Source organism: Pteropus vampyrus, unplaced genomic scaffold (genome assembly GCF_000151845.1).
Source record: "Pteropus vampyrus isolate Shadow unplaced genomic scaffold, Pvam_2.0 Scaffold107, whole genome shotgun sequence".
Taxonomy (NCBI): Eukaryota; Metazoa; Chordata; class Mammalia; order Chiroptera; family Pteropodidae; genus Pteropus; species Pteropus vampyrus.
In genome coordinates, this window is record NW_011888888.1 from 4,692,311 (window position 1) to 4,715,877 (window position 23,567).

The following is a 23,567-nucleotide window of genomic DNA, read 5'->3' on the forward strand; positions in this document are numbered from 1 at the left end:
TGCCAATTAAAATATTTATTTCCAACATTTTTAATAATGAAACATGAAGTGATTAAATGATATGTATTCCAACAAATTCAAGAGATTCTTTAACATTTCCTTTTATTGAAAAGTATAATAAAAATATGTTGTTCTGTAGAACTTTTAAAGGCCTATTTTTTTAGCCTCATTTTTCTACCACTGGCGTTTTTCCTATAGCCTGATTAAAGGACATTTCTCTGTATCTCATCTGTATAAAATGAGATGGATTTGTCAAGCATTCTCTACTCTTGCATGGACAGAACATGTGTTTGAAAAAGTTAGTTTGAATATTATCTCCCAGGACTCAACAATGTTGCCTATACTAGAATAGAACCCTCCACCAGTTACATATGCTGTGTATACTAATTGACTGCATAGTAGAATTTAAAGATATCTATGAATGATATTACAGCATGACAAACTATAAGAAAACATAAGCATGTATCAAAGATTTCATCTAATGACTTTTAATTATAAGAAAGCAAATGGCAGAACATTTTTATTTTGCCAAAGGGAGAAAGAAATCAAATGACTTGGCTAAGATTCTTAGAAAATCAACAGCAATTTTTGGAACAAGAATGTGTGAAGGTGTCCAAATCCTACATATTCTGCCTGTGGTAGTTTGTATGAATGGGAAATGAAAATCTTTTTTGAACAAAAAACAATTAAATCCAGTAATTATAGCCACAGGATATTATTGTGGCAAAAAGCAAATCATGATGAGATACACATTAGTGGAATAATCTCTATATTAGAGAATGAAAGAAAATAGCTTAATTTATGCACAATTATTGAAACAACAGCTTTGGAGGACAAAAAAAAACAAAAACATTCCACATTATACTTCATTCTACTATTGGTTCCCTAGAAAGCAATTGTAATGTATTCTTTTTAATCTTTCTTCCATTTTTCTGGAATTTTCCCTCTAAATTGTGATCTAGAAGATCTTGTGGGTAGTGAATATGCTCCTCCTGCAAGCTTCTTCTGCCTATTTTTAATTTCTCTTATAAAGTGAATTATGAAACTGAACATATTAGACCCAGAGCTGAGTCACCTCTGGTAAGCCCCCTTGCCAAGAATACCCTCCAGTGATATCTGGAGATTCTGCAGTCCAGAGTCTTCTGTGGCCCCAGCTTTAGCCTCATCTTTTCAGAACCTTGTATCTGGGACTGTTAAGAGTCATCAAAAATAAAAATTTCATTTCTACACTTTCTCCTTCCACAAAGATTAGTCTTTTCTTTGTTTGAATCGACCTGATGAATTTCTGAAATACTCACTACAGAGGCTCAGTGCACAGGCTTCTCTCCCGAAATCAGCATTTCTTACCTGTACACTTATAAAGTATGTAATCACCATTTTGACCCCAAATCCAGGCTGTTATTTGTTATAACTCTACCTAATTGTGTGTGTGTGTGTGTATGTGTGAGTGTGTATGTGTACATTTACTAGTTTTACTACCTAATCACCATATTTCAATCTCATACCCACATTAGCATGCATTCCCATGCTTATTTGATTAATGTTGACTTCTCCAACCAGATAATAAAGTTAATGAGAACCAAAGATGTCTATTTTGGCACAAAGTTATGTCTCTAGCAATTAACACTATGCCAGATGCATTAATAGATGCTCATTCAATATTTGTTAAATGAATGACTGAAAGAAAGAATGAGTAATAAAATTCTTTATTAAATTATTTTTATAACAGAGGGTGATTTTGAGACTTGGATCCATTATATTATTTTTTATGATTTGAGATAAGAAGGTGAAATGACATATAGAGTTCATTATAAACGTTAAATGACTTGAGCACATTAAAGATCTGCTCCATGTATTCTTATAATATTGAAGAATAATCTGTCAGTTTCAGCGAGTGGTTTGCAGAAATCAATATAGATTTATTATTCTATAACGAATTCTACCTAAAGGAACACAATTTGTAGAAGTATTGCACACTGCAAATTTATGGATATTTATATCTGCCTCAACTTTTGTTTCTATGATTATTTTTAATTAACAAAGATACTAGTCATCACAGGTGATATATCCTCTGGAATGTGCCAGCTAACCACAACCCTTTCGCTGAGAATCTTTCTTTGGAAAAGCCCATATGGTATCTGGGAGTTGATCCAGATACTTGCATTATCATTATTTCAACAGCCTGCTGAGAATTCCATAGGTTAGATCCACTTGGAACAAGGGTTATTACTGAAATCCATCATAAAAAGTGTCAGGGTGCAATAATGAAAGCAAGGCAGGAAATTTTTACCCTGTCAGGAATTCCTAAATTACAGTGTTTAAGAGTTCCAATCTCTTTGCATTTACATTTTTTACCATGTGTCCAGCAGAGGATTTAAAACACCAACACCTGTTGTCTTACTCTTGGCTATACTCAAGGTACATGGATTCGAAGACCAAATATTTAAGTTTTGAGGTTTTTTTGTTTTTTTTTTAAGCACTTACTGTGGGATCTTTGCCAGCCATTTTGCACTCTTCGACTTTGATTGTAGATGCTGGCCAGAAAACCTGCTCAGAAAGGAACATAATGATTGTATAAATCTCACTTGTATATGTGACAGTTCAACGCTCTTCATTTACTTTATGCTAACAAATTTCTTTAAGATATTTCTATGTTTATATTTCAAAATTCTTTCGTCTTTCCTCTTATGAACTTAAATTAATAAAGATTTTATTATTTTATTCTAAAAATTATGTTTTTCTTCTTTCCACCAATTTTTCTTTTAACAAAAGCCTTTCAATAATATATGCCTATTCACTAATGGTATATTAACATAAGGTCATTATTAACATAAAGTGCATGATATAATGTATATTTCCTTCTTTTTGATTTATAGTACACTTTTCCCAACTGCTTATATCACAACGAATTTACATTTACTTTGCTATCTCATTTTAATATTATTTTTGGTAAACCACACAACCAAGCTGGTAGATTTACTTAAAATGGGCCTCTATGTATGCCAACTGTTAAAATAACTTGGATAAAATCCAAAAGATTCCCTCTCTGAAATACTATACTGTCATTCTGAGTCATTATAGCTTGGATCAGGTCTGGTGGTGGTGATTTTTTTTTAATTGCCCATTGCTTATTGTTAAAGTAATAAGTTCAAAAATCTCTTTGCTATAATAAATTTATAATTAATCTACTTTTATTTCTTTACTCCAATGAAGCTCAATTTATATCCTTGTTGTGAAACAGAATGATAAATATACGCCACATTTGTTCAAACAATTTTACGTTTAATAATCGTGTTCCTTGCAAGGGCTTCTTGGAATACATACAGATGACAAGGCAGTTCTTCCTTTAATCTGACCATTTTTTCATGCTATTCTCCATGCTTCTCTTTATCCCTTTCTATATATGTATACACAGGGAGTATTTTCTCATATAGTTTCAGGTTTTAGATTATTAAAAACTGTGAAACAAGAAAGGGAGAATTGAATTGATTATATTTTCAGCACATGAAATAAGTACTAACTTCCTATTATTAACATGGGTCTGGATTTTCTATTGTTCTAATGAAATACATAAGTTTTTCATTGTATTTGAAATTTTTAAAGAAAAAAGCACCTAGGGAGGTCAACATTGCTCTCATAAAAGTAATAAACTTACACTCAAAGGTTCTTGACTTATATTGTTGATATTCAAGGAAAGAATGTGATCTTTGCTGCCCACATATATCCGGTCCTGGTCTTCATCCATTAATAATATCCTGTAGTCTAAAGGATGGTGGGATAGGCTGAAGTATTCAGAGGTCTTGGTTTCTCGAAGCTCTAAAATAATGAAGAGCACAAATGAAAACAAAGTATCTTTATTCTATGTTTCTATTATTTTAATGAAAATTACCTTACAGACATATTTACCAAAAAAGTAAAGATACATTTTCCTTCTACAATAATAAATTAATTTTAAAATAGAGTTGTGTCAGTGGATATTTTTAGTTATTGCTTCTATGTTGAAGTAAAATATAAATTAAAAATTTCAATGTTAAAGTATATAGTGATACTATTTGATTACAAAATTATTCACATTTTGCAAGAATCTCACCTCAGTTTTATCCCTTAATTGCCGTCAGTTCAAAATTAGTTAAAACAGATCAACCAAAAAATATAGTAAGTGAGCAAAGTGAACAACAAAAAACCCCCAACAAATCAACAATGACAGTGTAAATATCTTCCAAGCTACTCTTAGTGTTTTATTATTGGACTCAATACATAATTTTAGTATTGTATTTCCTACTATAAACATTTACCTTACTTCTTCAACATAATTCTAATCAGTTTAATATATTTTTTAATAAATTACTATTTTTACCATTATACCTCATTGAGAACACAATGTTGTTTAAATGACGTATGCTTATGTATATATCAAAAGAAAAAATACAAATTTTCAGATGTTCTGAATTTTTGGATTTCAATATCTCAGTGATCAGTGACTCATGTTCATTTAACTTCTTTTACATTAAGCGGATGCTTGTATAGCTGAACTTTAAAGAAAATAAATGTACCATGACAATACAAATGTCTGCTATGACAATTATAGCAGATTCAGTATTCTTTCTAGTCAAAATGCTCTTTTGAACAATTTAAGACTTTTCCATTCAAATGGTTCAGGTTTTCATTGTTCCGCTGATTAAACTCTACAAAAGAGTCTGCTTTCAAGGATTACTGTTTCTAAATTTTCATTTAATGACTCACAAATACATTTCTAGAAATTCTGATCAGGCTTTGATTTTACTTAAAGCAAAAGTGGAAATTATAAGAATTCTTATAGAAAGCCATTAATTATATTCTGTGAGCATTGGGTCTTATATGTGAAGTTAGAGAAGTCACACATTTAACATGTTCTCTGGCCACACCAGTTCTGAATGTCTGCCATAATATCCTTCAAGTTGTTTTATATTTAGCCAATAACCTGAAAATGCCATGGGAATATTATTGCAATTATGAAGCCATCTTGTGATGTCTAACTTCCTGTGACATTGAACAAGTTACTTAGCCTCTCTGTGCCTTAATTTCCTCATTTGTAAAAAGTAATAATAACAGTAATTTCTACCAAGAATTCTCATGGAAATTAATTGATTTAATACCTATAAATATTTGAAATGAGTGGCGTGGCAGAGAAAGTATTCAACAAATTCTAATAATTACTATTATTAGTATTATCACATTTTAATCATGCTATAAGGACATATGGAATTAGATAAAATATATATTTTCCTATTTTCTTTTTTTAAATTCAAGGAGCCAGATCCCTAAAATTACTAACATATAATCTTAAAATATAGGTTCTGATATTCTTTCCACATGACAGTAAAGTACAAGACTTTTTATGTGAAAAAAATCATGAAGAAGTTACAAAAAATATTTCAGAAGACTCTTGAGAAGCTGATCAAGAGAAGATACAAGAACATAAGACATTGAAAGGTCATTTACACATGACACTAGAGGCCAGATCTTTGGAAATAGAGTATTTGAGAACCTGAGCACTGGGCAGCGTGCTAAGCTAGTTAGCAAGCCTCACTAGGCATCACGGAGAAGCGATGTAGTTGGCAGAGGCAGTGCCACTGGCCTAGAAATGGAAACAGCTTCCTTCAGGAGAAGAGCAAGAAAACATGGCAGGATGTCATCAGAAAAAAATGTCGGCACCTGCTAGACAAGAGGTTAGGGGAAAAAAATACAAGAGCTCAGAACATAAGAGAGAACACAGAATCCACAGTCACTCAAGGTTGGTGAAGACACAGGCTGCCTTGATTTTGCCTAAAATCTAGGATGTTTTGTCAAGCTTCTTTTTTCATCCTATGGAGCAGATTCATGGTTATAGAATTTTTCTGTAAAACATCGAGAGTAAGGTATAGTTTATGGTACATACTAGATCTTCAATAAATAACTCTCCAGTAAAATATATATACCAAAGATATAAATGTGACTGAGTACAAGGCCTCTGGGGACCAATCACTGGAATCTGAATCCCGGCTCTGCCATTTCAATTCTATAGGTACTTGGCAAGTGCCTTTATCCCTCTGTACTCCAGTGTCTTCATCTGTAAAGTCAGGATAATAACAGCACTTACTTAGAAGGGGTGTTGTGAAGTTTAATTGTTGATACATATCAAGTGCTGAAAAGAGTACCTGTCCAATAGTGACATAGGTTACATGGGTTACCTATTATTATGACTTGGGACAAGACATCAAGCTTCAGCCAGCAAAATAAGAACAATTCTTTACATGGGGAGAAAATATGGAGGACTAAATTTCTCAATTTATATGTATTAATAATTTAATATTTAACCTTTTCACATATAGAATATTCTACTCAAATTATTCGAGTAGGAGAATAAAATACTAAGATAGTTTTTAAGGATTTTTTTTTTGAGTGGGTATGATAATTTTGAGACTAGAAAACTAAGATATGTTGTTCTAGATATGATGTTGATAAAGACCTGATATGCTAGAAATGAAAAGAAATTGTTGATGTGAGGAACACTTAAAATAAAGATTTGGAATGATTTTGTATGGAGTTGGTCTTGAGGTAAAAGGAAGATATAAATGCTACTCCCTCCCCAAATTGTAAACTAAGAATAGGAGAAATGAACAAGCCTTTAGTACTTTTGGGGGATAGCTGTTATTATTGAGTGTCGGTAGATTAAATTCAAATCAAGGCCGACATGTCCCACGAACATATAAAATTAAATAATCAATTTGCCATTAGAAATATCAAATCTGCAGGTAGAGATTTTCAATTCTTCTCATGAATTATGTGAAACTCTGAGATTAAGTAGATATTTCTGAGGATGAGCAAATCTGAAATGAAAAGCAAAGCACAGAGATGAATTGATTATTAGATCCAAAAACAGGAGCTTTGGAATTGAAACTGAAAGTGTGTCATGGTTTATAGGCAACAGTGTGATATCATGGAGAGATTACAGAATTAGACTCATACATTCTGAGTTGAAATCCTAGCTTCACTACTTACTAAGTGTGTAATTTTAAGAGAGCTTCATCACTTTTCCCAGTTTTGATTTCCTCATGTATAAATTGGTTACACTAATACACAACTCAAAGGATATTCTACCACCAGCACACAATAGAGGCTCAATGTGTCCTCCTTTCAGCTGGAGACATTAACGGGTTTTTTCCTTTTCTCCCTTGTTGGCGGAGCTGGTCTATGCTAACCATAGCGGTCCCATCCTCCTAGCTAGTGAGTGGTTTTAATGTGACTAGTTTTGGTCAAAGAGATTTAAAAAGAAGCTTTCTTCAAGCATATTGGAAGAGGTTTCTTGAGTCTTAAAAACTGGCACAAAAAAGAGGTAATTTCTTTTTTTGCCTTTGGACATTGGTATGTGAACATATATACTTGTAGCAGTTGCAGCTACAAGAAAATTGCTAGCTGAGAATGGCAAGCAGAAATTAAGAGAAAAAAGCTGAGTTCTTTAAGAAATCAGTTAATGTCTGAACTAACCCAAGAACTGCTCTATAGTAACTGAACTGCTTCTGTTACATAATACTTTTTAAAAAATCCTTGCAATTTTTAGGCACTTGAATTGAGGTTTTCATTTCCTGTTGTTGAAACTCTGATTAACTAATAGATCTTTGGAGTGTTCACAATCCCTAACAACTACGTTCTCACCCTTTCTATCATGGTTTGTTTAGTTTGGGTATTTTTTCAAAACATTCTTTTTTTTCCCTTTCCTCCTCTTCCTCCTAATTTATAATAAAATAAAACAAGAGTGTTATCTTAGCTGGGGAAATAGCCTCAAATGAATTTTACTTACATGTAACAAACAATGGCAGTTCTCTTCTTTACCTGTTTCATCAGAAAAGAATCAATTTCTTGCATTAATTCAAATACCAAAGGGAGTATTAACTGCATTAACTTAAGACCTTTCTGGTCCAAGGATTTTATCTATTTTTCTGAGCCATAAAGCTATCTTCAAATTTAATTACCTTTAACTCATTGACAGTTGACAGCTGTTAACCAAGGAAGATTTACTTTAGAATCTTGTTAGAAGCCTAGAAACGAGGCTATTTTGTTAAAATGCTATTTAAATTGCTTTAAGTTAGCCATAATTGAACTTGGGGCTTGGGAAAAAAAAACAAACAAACATTTTATTTTTAGAATAAAGAGATGAGTTCAAAGCATTGAGGATTTTTATCTATAAAAAGAATGACTAAAGAATCCATCATTTTGGTTTAATGTAGATCCAACTTAAGTCAATGAATGATTCAATTATTTGGCCACAGTTAGAGAAAATGACTGATTTAATGATGTGGCTACAGTAGGGGAAGGAAATCACAATTACTGTTTTGTCATCTAAACAAGTGAAAGAGTGGCACTGTTCCACAGTCCTTTAAATTTTAATGATGTCATCCTTTTTACATCATTGGAGGTACAACTAGTTGTGTTGTTTCTCAAGACATACTCAACTGAATGAGAAGGAACTTTGGCTAAGAGTATGTGGTATTAGAGAATGCAATGACCCCATAAAGGGCAGTAGAGGTCTCTAAGTCTCTGGGAAAATCTCCTGGGAAACAGTATTAAACACACACACACACACACACACACACACACACACACACACACACAAACACACACACACATATTGTATGCTACTATCCTAAAATCTACATTATTGTAAGTTCTATGATAAAATCTTACTGTAATGCTTTCCATGCCAATATTCCCTGAGAATATTCCTTGCAGCACAATATGCTTACCTGAAATTCATGTATTGACATGGACCTTTCTTTGTAATATAAACTATTGTGAGTCTTGAGAATTTAACCAAGGCTGGGAGAACAAAACATTCCCCCCGAATGTAAACTCTAGCAATATAAGCTTCTGGGTCCACCTGAATATAGTCAATATATTGTTGTAGCAATTACAACATAGTTTAATATGCAGTAATACATTCTGTCTGTAAATAACACTCTATCCCTAACCACATTAAAAACTAACACTTAAGTCAATAAGAACTCATTCATATGCCCATAAATATGATTTTGTTGGAGGAGTGTGGAGAGTCTGGGGTTTTCTTTTATGAATAACATATATCTGTTAAACTTCTAAAAAGGGGAACTCATTTACTCAGAATACTGTTATCTTTGGTCTTTTATAAATTTCAAAAATAGACAAAAGATTACAATCAACTCCCAGAGGTCTCTCTATTAGAAGCATATATAAGGGTTACTTATTAATTATATTTAAAGTTGATGGTGTGCTATTAATTTATACATTCAAATACATATTTATTGAACTCTTATCACAGCAGGCTAGACACTTTGCCCAAATAAAAGGGCATATAAAGATACCGTGACCTTATGTCAATTCCAAATCTTAACTGACATGTTAGCCATGCATCACTTAATGATGGAGATATGTTCTGAAAAATGAGTCTTTAAGAGATTTTGTCATTGCGCAAACTTCATAGAGTGCACTTACACAAACCTAGGTGGTACAGCCTACCTCACATATTAGCTACATGGTATAGCCCGTTGCTCCTAGGTTACAAATCTGTATAGCACGTTACTGTAGGCAAATGTGACACAATAGTATTTGTGAATCAAAACAGAAAAGGTACAGTAAAAGTGGTCCAAGTCCAAGTCCAAGCACCGTGGGTGCAAGAGGAGAGCCACAGAGGGATGTGCCCTAGGAAGGAGAGTAGATGTCAGTTAGAAGGACAGAGAAAGAGAGAGAGAGAGAGAGAGAGAGAGAGAGAGAGAGAGAGAGAGAGAGAGAGAGAGAGAGAGAGAGGAGAAAGAGAGTAGAGATCAAAAGAGACCTAGAGAGATAAAGCTTGAAATGAGAATAACAGGAAAATGAGTTTGTGCACATGAGTGTGTGTGTGCATGTGCGTCTGTGCACGCAGGAGCTGGCTCCCAGGCTCTCTTCTCCCCAGCCTACTCCTCTCCCTCCTTAGACAACTCATTGCCCCAGCTGCCAGCAAAGTGGGTAGACAACATGTTGAGCTTCCTTGTCTTTAAAACACTCCGAGGTAGCAGAAAATTCAATACTGTAGTTGAGTCCAGCTTTTTCTTTCAACATTGCAAACTTTTTGCTTATAATCCATTATAATCTTATGGGAAGATGGTGATATATGTGCTCTGTCTTTGGCTGAAAAACCCATCACTGTGTGTCGATAACTGTACTCTGTTTGCCTAGCCCACCGTGAAGTTCTCAACTTAAATCTCAGCTCTCCCTCAGGCAGAATGTGCATCTACAAATTTCAAAATAAATCCTTAGGATAGCTTTTATTTAGAGATATTGCTATCCCCAGAATAATTTCTTCCCCCAAATGTCTTATCTCTGGAGAATTTTAAGTAGAGTAGGCTTAAATGACCCATCCTCCCCCTGAGGCTCACTATTTTGAAAGTGTTGGAAATTGAACTTCACCTGTCCCTTTAGGACAAAAATGCAGATAAAGACAAGAGGGTAAAACTTTAGGAGACTGAAACAACAGCTCCTATTTTTTAAGTCAAAGAGAGACCACAAGGCATACTGTTAAAACCACATTTGCTCAAAAATAGTAGTTCTAGATTAGCTACCAATTGTGGGTTACCAGTAGGAATAATTGTTCTAGGTGCTTTATAAAATTTCATTTAATTTGCATTCAAAGCCTTTATGTTAGGCCTTAACATTATTCCTCTTCCACACATAATGAAACTAAAATTCAGTTAATATGAGCAAAACCAAGGTCACATAGTAATGAGTAGAAGAGGCTACAGCCAGAATTCAAAGCAAGGTGGATTGCTTAATCTGTGAACTTAATCAGATATCCTCTTGTTTTTCAAATCAGACAGACAACTTCAACACTTACATGTTGTTTTTCTATCATGTTATTTCCTTGCACATGAGTCTGTGTAGTATCAAGTGTAGTGTAAAAAAATGCCTCAGCCTCTCTTTGTCAGTTTGGGGAGCAAGGTGGGGCATGGGGAGACTACACTCCAACAACTTGAGAATGACAAAATTCTCAGGGATGCTGCTTTCGCTAAACCATCACAAGTCTGAGAAAGGCTACATGGATGTAAGATTGAAAAGCCAGACAGAGCTTCATGTAGAAGGTAAAAAGTTCCACTTTTCTATGTATTTTGATGGATGGGCATCATTTAGCTGAGTGGAAACAAAATGAATGAAAGGAAGAATAAGGGAAACATTTCTATTCAGTGAGCCTGGCCAGGAAAGGGCAACGGTGAATACAGAACGTGTCTCTCAGGAGTTGCATCAGAGAAAAAAATTAGCCTATATGCAGGAGCTTTTAAGAAGGATGATTCTCATCCCGATTTGTCCCAAACAGATCAGTTTGCAGCCATTTTCCCAGCAAATAGTGCCACCTTTGCTCTCAAAAGATTTATGGTTTGGATGTTAAATTATACGGTCACTCTATTTTTAAGCTCCCTCATCTTGTCTTGAATGGCCTTCCATTACTTTTAGAACAAAATCCAAAGTTCTTAACATGGCCTTTAAGGCCTGCCATTATCTGGTTCAAGATTACCTCACTGGAAAATCTCAATCGTCATTCCTGTATCTGCCTGTTTTCTTTGTATTCTTGCCCTTCTGATTTTTTCACATCCTCAGACTTGCCTTCTTCCTTTCTGTCTCAAGGCCTTTGAACACGTTATTCCTCCTGCTGATAGGATTCTTCCTACTTTTTTCTAACTCCTATTCATAACTCAAGCAGTAGCTTCAATGTAATTTAAATGGAACTGCTTCACAAAGACTTCCTTCATCCTCTGGAGGATAGGTCTCAGGTCTGCAATCCCTCAGTCACTCTCTCCTCCTCTCCCTCCCCCTACTTTAAGTCTTACATCTACAAAACAAAAGAATGAGATTATTTATTAACCAGAATGATCTCTAATGTTCCCTGCATCAATAAAAATGTACATGAAAATAATTACTTTTTCACAGTTTGTAAGAACTATCTATTGTTACGGAATATCGGTAAAGCTAATATAATCCTTCATGTTACTATAAATCTGAGAGGAAGAAAGGGTCAGTTTAAAAACCTATCTTAAAAAAATGACCACAGTATTATAACTGTATCTTTTCTGGAAAAATGAAGCTAACTCAAAAACCAAGGCTTTCTTTCCCCATACCTAAACATATTCTATTTGTGTTGTGTGGTTTGATTAAACTGGAAAATTATAAATTCTGACTTCCCTTCCTCTAAACTCACTTGGGAGACATGAAAGCAGACTTTAAAGACTTTAAATGTCAATCTTTGGCTCCTTGTATGGGGAGTGGTCGCTGGATTCTTTATGGAGATCATACAATTAGGGAACAGCTAAGATGTCTTGAGAGACTCCGAACAAGAAGGAAGTAAATTCTGGAAAGCAGAACCAAATCTGAACTCACTGCTAACCTGTAGGGGACAGCATGGGAGCTTTCTTACTGTCAGGAAGTCCTCAGTCTCAGTGTCCACTTGAGACACAAACAAGGGAGATAAACTTGTAGAGGAAGCAACATTTCATCTAACGCCTCCTTTCTAGAGCTCTTGACACTTCTGGAAAAGCTGCTTTGGGGCAAGATGTTCAAAAACAGTGGGTCCAAGGTGAGAATAGTAGGTCTAAGGTGATTAGCAAAACAAAAGCAGAAATGATAATAACAGAAAGGCAAAAAAAAAAAAAAAAAGAAGAAGAAAAAGAAGAAGGGGGATATAATAACAATCGGAGCTGAAGAATGGTATACATTAGTGTATTTCTATTAAATATAATAGTATGCTGTCTTATATTTGATTATGTAGAGATTTAAAGATATGAACAATTTTCTCAGGCTGTTAAGTTTTAGAAACAGACTATATTCATTATGAAAGCAGTTGTAAAAAAATATTCACAAAAAAAGCTAGAAGGAAATAATTTAAAATATTAATACTAAAAGAACTTGGATGGTGAAACATAGAAATTTAAAGACAGGGAGATAATATCACAGACCAACAGTGTGCAGTGGGCAAGGGTGAGGAGCTGACATGCCAGCAAAATCCTAGAGTACGGAGAACAATAGACCCACTCTCTCACTCCGATCCCCAAAGTGAGCACACTAAACCATCATATGGAAAGATTCTTACAGCAGCATTTAACACTTGTCTATCACACAATTTGCATCATTTGTTGGTTTTCCATGTTTTCAGTGGGAACTTCTCAGCATGCTTGGTTACAGCCAAGAAGAGCAGCAGAAGATTCTATGTGCTGAGTGAAGTCTCTTGTCCCATTTCTTCTCCAGAGAACATAAAAATTCTCTGATTCCTCACGCCATAGTTCTCTATGACATAAAGCTTACATTTTCTATAATGTAGCAGGCTCTACAAAAAATTAAAATATTATTTGAGGTATATATTTATTCAATCATTCAAAAATAGAATATGATCCAGGTATAAAGGTGAAAATACTTGGTCTCTCACTTCAAAATGAAGTCTAGAATGGAGGTACACAAACAATTCCAGTACAAGAAGATGACTCAAAGAATTAAGGAAGCACTGAGGAAGAAAGATTAAGTGTTCCTGGGAATAACAGGGAAATCTTAAATAGAAGGTAGTACTTGACCTTATTTCTTATCCAATAAATATTAGTTGAGCCACTCTACCTATTAAACTAATAATCACAGTAATAAATGAATGAAGTATGGTAAAAGACAGAATAAGTGTTTAAATCAAGGGAAGCTGCTTTACATTGGGGGTCAGAAAAAGCTTCTATGGAGAAGTGTCATATAAGCTGTGACCCAAAGGATAAATATGAGTTAATGAAAAGATAAGCATTTTCCAAGGAGTGGAAAGAGCTTGTGCAGAGACCTCGATGTGGAAAAGTCAAGGATGATTAGTTTTGGGGTTGATAAAAAAGATTTGGATGTCTTTTCTAAGCAGAAGCAAGGACTCAACCAACATGCAAAAATGTTAACTTCCTGCATGTCACACAGGCAACATGAAAAGATGCAAACTCCTTGTGTATCAAACCAAAGTAATTAAATTTTTCCAAAATTGTTTGAAATGCCAATGAAAAAAATCTGAGAAAGTGTAAGACATAATCACTTACAAGTTTGTTAGAAAGTTAATTCTGCTAATGAAGAGTTCTCAAGAGTGAGATTATTTTATGACACAATATTGTTACTAAAGTGGGATAAAACTATTTATATAACTAAACTATAAGCTATCTGCATAGAAATACATAGGAATACATAGAAGAAAGTCTTGGAAAAAATTCAACTTGGTAACATTCTCCTTTAGAATATGTTCAATTAAAAATTGAGTCTGATAATATTGATGGCTAATTCAATGTTCTCTCAGTTTAAAGAATTATAATTACTCTTCAATCAACAATCAGGTAGTGCAAACTTTCTCCGCAGGTCTTGATGATTTAAGTATATTCTAAGACAGGAGTCTGGCTGCACTGTACCTAACAAAATGTTTAACTAGATAGGCAAGGAAAGAAATACCAATTATCACTAACTGGAAAACAGCTATATATTGCCAAAATTTTTTGATTACTAGATACTTTCAGAATGATGGAAGACCACCCACAACTTTCAGTAAGACAGACTATTTGGAATTTAACAACTCAGATTCCCCCACTAACTGAAATTCTTGAACTCAGCTTTCGCTTGATACATTCTTAAATCCATTTTCATTTGCACGCAGGAAAAATATAATAAACTATACGCCATAAAATCTCAAATTTAAAGAACCAGACTTTATGAACAAAGAAATATGATGTTTTCCTAAGGAGACAGCTATTTTATCTAAACATTATTTAATTCAACATGACTCATTGTTTAGCCTAGTTATTGCATTTGGCTTCAAAACAAAGAAACAAGTTTGGGGAAATGTAGAGGAGAGTGGAGACATGCTCATTTCACTTTAAACACATTCATCAGTCATTCAATGCAGCAGCCCCCTTTTCTTCCTTTTTTCTTGTATCTCTCTCTCCTGACACTGTCTAGAATACAAGGTCAGTGACTCTGCAGTGCTCAGCTGCTGGAGAGGAGATTTAAAGAGTCACTGGGAGTGTGCCTTCACATAGCAATAGAGCAACCCTTTGATTCTTTTCAAGAGAAGCACAAAGGATCAGACTATGTTTCCTGCAGCTTTAAAAGGCCCAAGTCTAATCATATATACAACGGCTTTCAATGTATATGCAAGACATTTCTCTTTTCTTAATCCACAAATGAGAAACCATTTGTGTCCAAATTTTGCATCATGGCATTTTGAAATGGAGTGGTTGCAACATCATTCAGTCTTTCCAAAGAGATCGGTGTTTCAGTTTTCTGCTTTTGTTCTAGAAACAATATTTATCATTCCTGAATTTCTTCAGGGAGGATAACAGAATATGAACTCAAAGCTTATTTATTTTACACAATGCTGTTGCCTCAATGAGGTAAGCATTAGCCAAGACTGTCTCTTTAATTTTCAGAATAAAAGTAAAAATTTTTGGTGAAATAAGGCATACTTAAAAGAGAAAGTGACAAGCTAAGCTATTAGAAACCAAAGTCTGACTTATTAACAGCTCCCAGTTGCCTTTTTAACAGGGAGAGACGTTTCATTCCACTGATTTATAGCTATTTTTTATCCCAGAATCTCAAAAAGCAAAACATATTTTATTAGGCAAAATGACAGGTGTAGGTAGTTAGGATGGTGTTTTTGGAGAGATTCCACATTACACATTGCCAATGACTTAGCAAGATTAAGTCAAACCAACCACTTTATGCCATAAAACCAGGAGAGTGGATAAACAGGTTTCTAGTTAGGTATTTGCCTTTGGTTTCTCTTCATTAAAGAGATATGCAAGTTGTACTTCCCTAATTTTATAACTTTGCAAGCCGTATTAATCATAATAATAAATGTAAAAATAACCAAGATTTTCTTTTAATATTCAAGTAGAAAATTAATTCAAGTTAGTACAATTCAATGCTAAAAAATCATTTTATTATAAGACATAAAGATAATTAAATGAAACTTTGTTGTTTTTTAACTTAATTTTTCCTGGAATAAAGTCTGGCCTTTGAAGACAGATTTACTCGCTCAAATCTGGGCAATGCATCTGACCAGCTATGTTGCTTTAGGCAAGTTATTTAAATTATTAGTGCCTAAGTGCCCCTACCTGAATGACGGAAATAACTCCTATCTCAAAAGACAATTGTGCTAATTAAAGAAAAAGTAAGTGAGGGCACCTGGAGCATAGTAGCTATCATTCACAACTGTTAGTCTCCATGCCAAGATGAGAGTTTCAGTTTTAAACAGGATATCTGTGCACTGTCATAGCTTTAGGGCTTAACTTTGCAGCTGCTTTCTGAGCTAATCATGCTAAATAAAGTCTGTTGAATTAACATCTAATTTCTATTGCAGTGCAACCTGTGTAACAATAAAAATAGTTATATTTCAAAATGTTGGAAAAATAATTTTCTAATTCAAATAAAAATAAAAAAAAAATCTTTTTAAAATACAACCTTTCATGGCTATGTGTAGAGCCAGAGAGCTGATAGAGTAATCGGGGGGATCCTTTCATAAACTATATAAATGTCTAACCAATGTACTGTATACTTGAAACTAATAACAAAATAAAATAAAATGCTAAAAAATACAACTTTTAAGCTTTTCTGCCTTTCTTAAGTTAACACAACACTTTCTAATAGGTACTGAGACTATAAAGTGCTTATCAACTTACTAAGAAAAGTTTACACTGTTTCATTTAATCTACACAACGATCCTAGTAACTAAATCCTATTGTTTTCTGCTATAAAAATATGAAAAACTGCAGATGAATCTTGGGTAACTTGCTGAAGTTTTGAATGTGAAGTCTGTGCGACCCGAAGTCCATGCTTCCCCAGCCGTTTGTGGAATATGAGAACACACCCAGCTGGAGGACTTGGTCTCCTTCACTTTTTTCTGAGGATAGCATTGATTTTCAAATTTTAACACACGTAAGAAATATGTCAATTTCTTATAAAAAAAATAAAAATTCCTAAGAATAACAATAGTTCCTTCCAGAAACATTTACTCAAAGGGTCTTCTCAGATTTGTCCGTTGAACGCAGCAAACCTGCTGTGGTACCAGGGCGGGCACCCGGAGGTTAACTGAGGTCGCCTCCGTCTTCCAATTCAGATCCCAGCTGGCACCCAGTCCAGGATATCTTCGTCCACCTCATCTCAGGAAGCCCCTCCATAGTATTCTTTGTGTCATTGCCCTATTTTGTTATCATCTACGTCTTAATGTTATTTCTGGTTTTCAGGCTCAAATTTATTTTAAATATTATGCTTGATGGGGTAGAATGAATATCAATATTTGACTAGAATTGTTTTGGGAATATATCCATTAATGTGTTAGTTTTCACAATGGTTTTTATTTGACAAAAAATTTAAAGATTCTACAAAAGATGAACTTGTTTTTCTTTACAACATTTTGTTAAAATAAAATATAATTTATACTTTTGCATGATTCTTCTCTTTCCACAAATAATTTGGGAAGAGTCTCAAAAATGTGTGAGATGGAGACAGGGAAGGGAGACTGACACCCTATACACAGCTTTAACACTTGCGTAGAAAATCTTTGTCTTCAATTTTTGGTACAGGTGATCCCTAATTAATATTTAAATATGATCTAAAATTTCATGAGCAAGTCAATTATTTGAAGTTCGAAATGACTTTTTCTTTAAAAAACACAACATTATAAATTGTACAAAGATCCAACAGTTCGCCCTGCAAAAGCCTATCTGACAGACTGTCATGTTACTATTACTAATGATGATACTGAATTAAATATTTGTTCAATATTACTTTCTAAATTTTATGAAAATAATAATTTGTCCTCATTATAGTCCTACAAGGTCTGCAGTGGTTCACAGTGGGTCCTGGGGCCAGAGAGCTAGGTAAGCACCCTACTTGCCACTTAATCCTTGTGTTATCTAGCAGTGTTACTTAATTCTTTGGAGCCTTGGTTTATTATTCTGTAAAATGGGGATAATATTATCTGTCTCATGGATTTGTTGTTAGGATAAACTAAGTTAATAAATTAAATCAGAGCAGTTACAGCATATTATATTACTCGGAATATATTAGTTGTTATCATTATTCTTATTTTCAAGGAATAATGGTAATATTCCTCAGAGAGGTCAGATATCTTCCTCAAGGTCATACAATAAAAATTACCAATGGGAGAAAACTGAAATTAGGATTTTCTGGCTCTAGAACCCACTGTCCTTTCCAACACACCACACTATCTTTGTACACTGTCAGGGAACTACTCTTTGAACTGCACCCAATTATCAATGGACCTTGTCTGTTTGAGGAAATGCATGCAATGCGCTAATACATCGTTGCAATGATATTCAAAATATATAATACAGCCATCATGAAGATATTCCTCTAAATCTCCATATCTGTTTTGTGAAAACATCTTTCTTTATCAGAATTTCATTCTCTATCTGTTTGAGGACCAGAACTTCCTAAATAAATCCAGAAACTCAAAACGTAAAGCAGAGCAGTGAGAATCTGCTCTTGTTGAGTTTCCAGTAGGAGCTCCCAAACCCTGTCTGTCAATCTTCTCCCCCTTCACTGTTTACAAAGTGCAGATGCATCCATCTGTTTTTAAATTTCCAGTCTATGAGAGGTTCCTAGATCTCTACTGTTCTTTCACACAAACTGAAAACTATTGTGAAGCAGAAACTGTCAGGAAGTTAGAAAATGGAGACAAAACATAATCATTCTTGAAGACACTAGAATTTTGACTATACCCTCTGTGGCATATATTTCCTGAGTACTTCTTAGCCAGATATCACTAATTTAACTGCTCTTGAGAATACCATAGAAATTAAACAATAAAAAATGTCTTCTATAAACCTGCAGTCTTCAAGGGGAGATATAGTTTGTTCATGGTAATATAATACAAGGCAGTATAACTGCTTTTAAAGTGAGGCAGAGAATGGCACTGGCATCCATCATTGAACCTATAAAACAGAAAATCATTCTCAATTACTCCCTCACATCCAGCCAGTCAGTTGCTGCATCTTGCTAATTTACCTCTAAATTATCTCTGAAATCTGTCATTTCCTCTCCATCCAACTTATTACTCTTTAATTCTATACACTTGTCATGTCATCTCTGACTGAATACCTTCATGAGATGAATAACTGCTTTTCCCACCTTCAGTCTTATCCTTTGTTTAAACACTTATTGAATGTTGAGAAAACAGGCACTATAGGGCAGTCTGTGTGCTGGGAGCTGGAGATACAAAGATTCTGACTCTACCCTACAAGTCAAGTGGAATTCTCACATCAGTGTTATGCTTCTACCTGAGTTAACTCCCATCAGAAAGCAAAGCATGACTATGTCTTTTTAACACAGCACTTCTGTTCCATTTTAAAATCTATTCAGTGACTTCCTATTTCCTAAACTGATAGTTCCGTGCTTGTTAGAAGCTGTGGGCACTTTAAGAATCTAGTAAATGTTATGGCCTTTCTTTTTCTCAAAAATTTCACATATAATCATAGTCATAAAATGTTCATGCAACTTCAGGGTATCACTGATACTCTAGAATTCATTTGTGTATCCCTCCATATTCAATGAGGTCAGGTCCACACACTCAGGTTATAAATGTCCCCACTAAAAGGAAAACTCCATGCCTACAAGTGTGCTAAGCAAGGCCTTCATGACTTGACCTTTGCTTATTTCCTCAGCCCCAACACCTGGTATTTCCTCCCTGATCTTTATGCTCCTGCAGTAAAGCTTCCTGGAAGGTCTAAAACATATCTCACTGCCTCATGCTTCTCAGCTATGTTCATACTAATTTTTCTGCTTTTAATTTTTAAGCAATACTGTAATTTCTGTAAAATCTTTCTCAATTTTCACTTTCTCCTGAGAGAAGTGAGAATAATGACTTTATTAGTAACATACTATTTTACTGGCACTGAGATGTGTTTTAATTACATACATATAATCTTTGTACCATGAGGTTTATATTTGTATTTCATGTTTTATACATAAAGAAATTATGCTTAGAGGAAGTAAATATGTGTTGATCAATGACAGCTAGGGAGTGGTACAATCAAGACTAGAATCCAGAATCCAGGAAAGCTTTACTTTAAAGCTCTTTTCATTGTAACACTTGAGCGCACACCCATTCTTACATATTAGGCCTAGACAGACTCATTTGTTCTACAAGTCTAGGCACTTCTTTAAAAATATATTATTTATTCTATAAACTTCCAGGACACTTTAGAAATACTTGTTCAAAGATAATTGTTTAAATTGATGGAAAAGGCCTTCAAATTTCATCTTCAATTTTAACCCAATTTGGGTAAGGAGTAGAGGAGGAGAAGAGACTAGATTTTTTCCTTTTCCAAAGGTAATAAGAGCAACTTCACTTGGCATTCTCATTTTGCTCATGAAACCTTTTAGATAAACAATGAGTCAACAATGTAATTAGTCAAGAAGGCTTCCAATACTGAGTAATCCATACGGGTTTACTGAAGCAGCAGGCACGTGAGCCTCTGTGGCTACAAAAAGCAAGGTGACATTGTGAAAAGCACTTATAGACAGAGTCAGTAGCAGATATACAGCAACAGTCTTGTTCTTATAAACAGTTTTTAACTCTTGGGCATATCATCTCAGTCTCAATTTTTATGTCTGTAAATAAAAGGGTTGAATTAAAATAATTAATAGAATCTTTTCTAGTATTGTTTTTTCCAACTTTAGACTTTTACAAAACTACCCTTAACCCCTACCCCAACATAAACTGAATTCTTCCAAAATTTTCTATAATATGCCTTCTTCTTTCCTGATATTATTCCCATTACTACACATGTACCTAATCCTAGTGTCTGTGAAGTAGTTATATAATTTCTGAATAATGGTAAAGCATGTGTACCTAACTAAATTTCAATTTGTGTATTTCTAGCTTGCTCTGATTTAATACTTAGAATAAAATTTAATAGAAACAACTAAAGTTCAGGGAAAATATCCAAAAAATTGTTTCAAGCAACATTTTATTTTGGATTTAGACTAGAACCATGACCCTTTTTCAGTTTCATAACTGAACTTGAAACTCTAATTTTTGACATTAGGAAAGTACTGTATACTCTTGATTAAAATCTTCCACCTATAAAAAGTGCAATAATAAATAATCCCCTTCCCTATTGAGTACACACTAGTGTGTTAAATTAAGCAATTTAAAATGATTATTTATTAGATGATAATTTTACTATCCTCATATCTCCATGCTCTAGATATAGAATAGCACTAAAAGGCAAGTCACAGGGCATTGCTAATACTTCTCTCGGGAAAAAAAAAATACAGCCTCTTTAGATAAAACAACTTCTTAGTCCCATCCTTTTATAGGTTTTAATGTTTTTATTTTTCAAAGGATTTCTACTCTCTCGATTCCTCTGTTAAGTATGTGTAAAAAACATAGGCAAAATAATTCAAGTCTAAAATTTTCTTCAAATCTAACATTCTTTATCAGCCTTTCCTTTATCTAGTTTTAATTCAGTTTCTTTCTTACAGATAATTTATGCAGCCTATGTATTTTATAGAACATAGTCATTTTCATCACGTTCTCTTTCATTTTTCAATCTACGATGGGTCTATTTACGATAATTTCCTTATAGAATCTAGATCAAGGAATTCTGTCTTTTTCTAACTCTAGAATCCCTCTCTCGAAACTGAACAGAGTCTTTTACATGGGGAGATTATAAGATCACTCACAAACCCACTTCAGCACACTTCCCCTTATCATGTTTCACGCCAACACATGTATCTTAATGTAAGAGATTTTACTGCCTTTTTAATCCAGCTTTTGAATGTCATACAAAACAAAATTTGCAACTAAGTTTCTAAATTTAGCCTTAAGTATGTCTACTCAATTCTACCATGAGTGGATAATTGCTTAATCTTCTACAGTTACTGTTCTGCATGAAAAATAACACAAGAATATTTATTCAGCCTTCATTTTATATAATTTATAAATAGTTTTTCCACCTAAAATTTCAAACCAAAGTATAAATATACCGAGACTAAGTTTTAGCAATGGTGGTGATAAAAGAGATTTTGATGCTTTTCTGAATAGATACTAAAAAGAAAAGTTACCACTGCTGAAAACATACTTTTCCCTGATTTTAAAGCCATAATATATTTTTTAAAACATATAGGCTATCTATTACATTTATTATGATCTTTACTTCATGTATAATAAAAAGGTTACTTTCATAAAAATACATTTTCTTAAAGTGGGGCGTTACAGAATATAGTTTTGCAAAGAAAATGAAAATAAACACTATAGGTGAGGGTACAGAGTAATAGATACTTTTAATCTCAGTTTGCACAAATACAAAGCTGTATGTTGTTTCCAGCAGGCAGGTCTATCAGAGATAGAAAAGTTATACAATAAATCCCATAGAGAATGATACAGGAGACTATCTTTATGGCCTCAGGATAAGTAAAGATTCCTTAAATAGGGGGAAAATATAAACCATAAAGAAAAGAATAATGAACTGGAATACGCTAAAATTTGAAATTTCCACTTATACATCATCATTAATCGTGCAAAAAAAAAAAAAGTCAATAATGGGAGATTTGTAAACTCATATAACCTCTACAGGACTGATATCCAGAATGTATAAAGAACTAGAAATCAGTAAGGAAAATATAAACTAAAATAAAATGGGCAGTGTTTTGAAAAAACTGTCATAGAAGATATGCACGGGACCAAGAAACATTTTAAAAAGTGTTCAAAATCATTAGTAATCCAGAGAATACAAATTAAACTACAATGAGATACCACTGTATAGCCACCAAATTGGCTAAATTTTTTGTTTTAACATTTTTTAAAAATATGGTTATTTCCAATATTTGGCAAAGATATAGAACAAATGAAAATTTCATATACTGCTGGAAGAAAAATAAATTTGTATAACCACTTTAGAAAATAATTTGGCTTTATCTGCTCAGCTTGCACATACGCATACTATGTTACCCAACAACTCTATTCCTAAGTACTTACCAAAAATATGTACAAGAATAGTCATAGTGGCTTTATTCATGAAGTCCCAAACTAGAGATGACACAGATATTTATTAACAAGAGAATGGATAAACACATTATGGTATTTTCCTACAATGGCTGCTTTCAGAAGCCATTAGTCAGCCCACCATATATAGGTGTCACTGACAATAATCACTCTGAGTTCAGAGAGGCGAAAAATAAGCAGGTACTAGATTTATCTGAGAAGGTCTCATGAAGCAGGAGGTTCGGGAAAATGCACTTTTATGGTTAATGGTATCAGAACATGTAGTGATCAGGCAGTCAAAATTCAAAATGGCCACAAAGGATGCCAATCAATAAAAAAAAAAAAAATTACTATAATCTGCTACTAGTAAAACAAATTGAAATGTGTCTAAAATGTGGTACACATTCATGAAAAGAGAGACTGTTAATTTTAGCTGTATTTACACATCAGAAATTACACCTGTGAAAATATTCATTTTAATATGATAAAAACATGATTTAAAGGTGAAAATCATTAACAGTTTTTGTTTGTTTTGGAGGTTTTC

The 23,567-nt window shown here is 33.7% G+C and overlaps 1 protein-coding gene across 2 annotated transcripts in view; it reads right to left on the reverse strand.

Moving 5' to 3' along the window:
• The window catches only part of SEMA3C (semaphorin 3C), a 165,298-nt gene that overhangs the window by 82,724 nt on the left and 59,007 nt on the right, over nt 1–23,567 (reverse strand). For both annotated transcript variants that reach the window (XM_023533648.1, XM_011365226.2), the window contains exons 3-4: nt 3,656–3,816; nt 2,485–2,547 (exon numbers count right to left, since the gene is read on the reverse strand). In XM_023533648.1, coding sequence (XP_023389416.1) covers nt 2,485–2,547; nt 3,656–3,816 — 224 coding nt within the window. The remainder of the gene's footprint in view (nt 1–2,484; nt 2,548–3,655; nt 3,817–23,567) is intronic.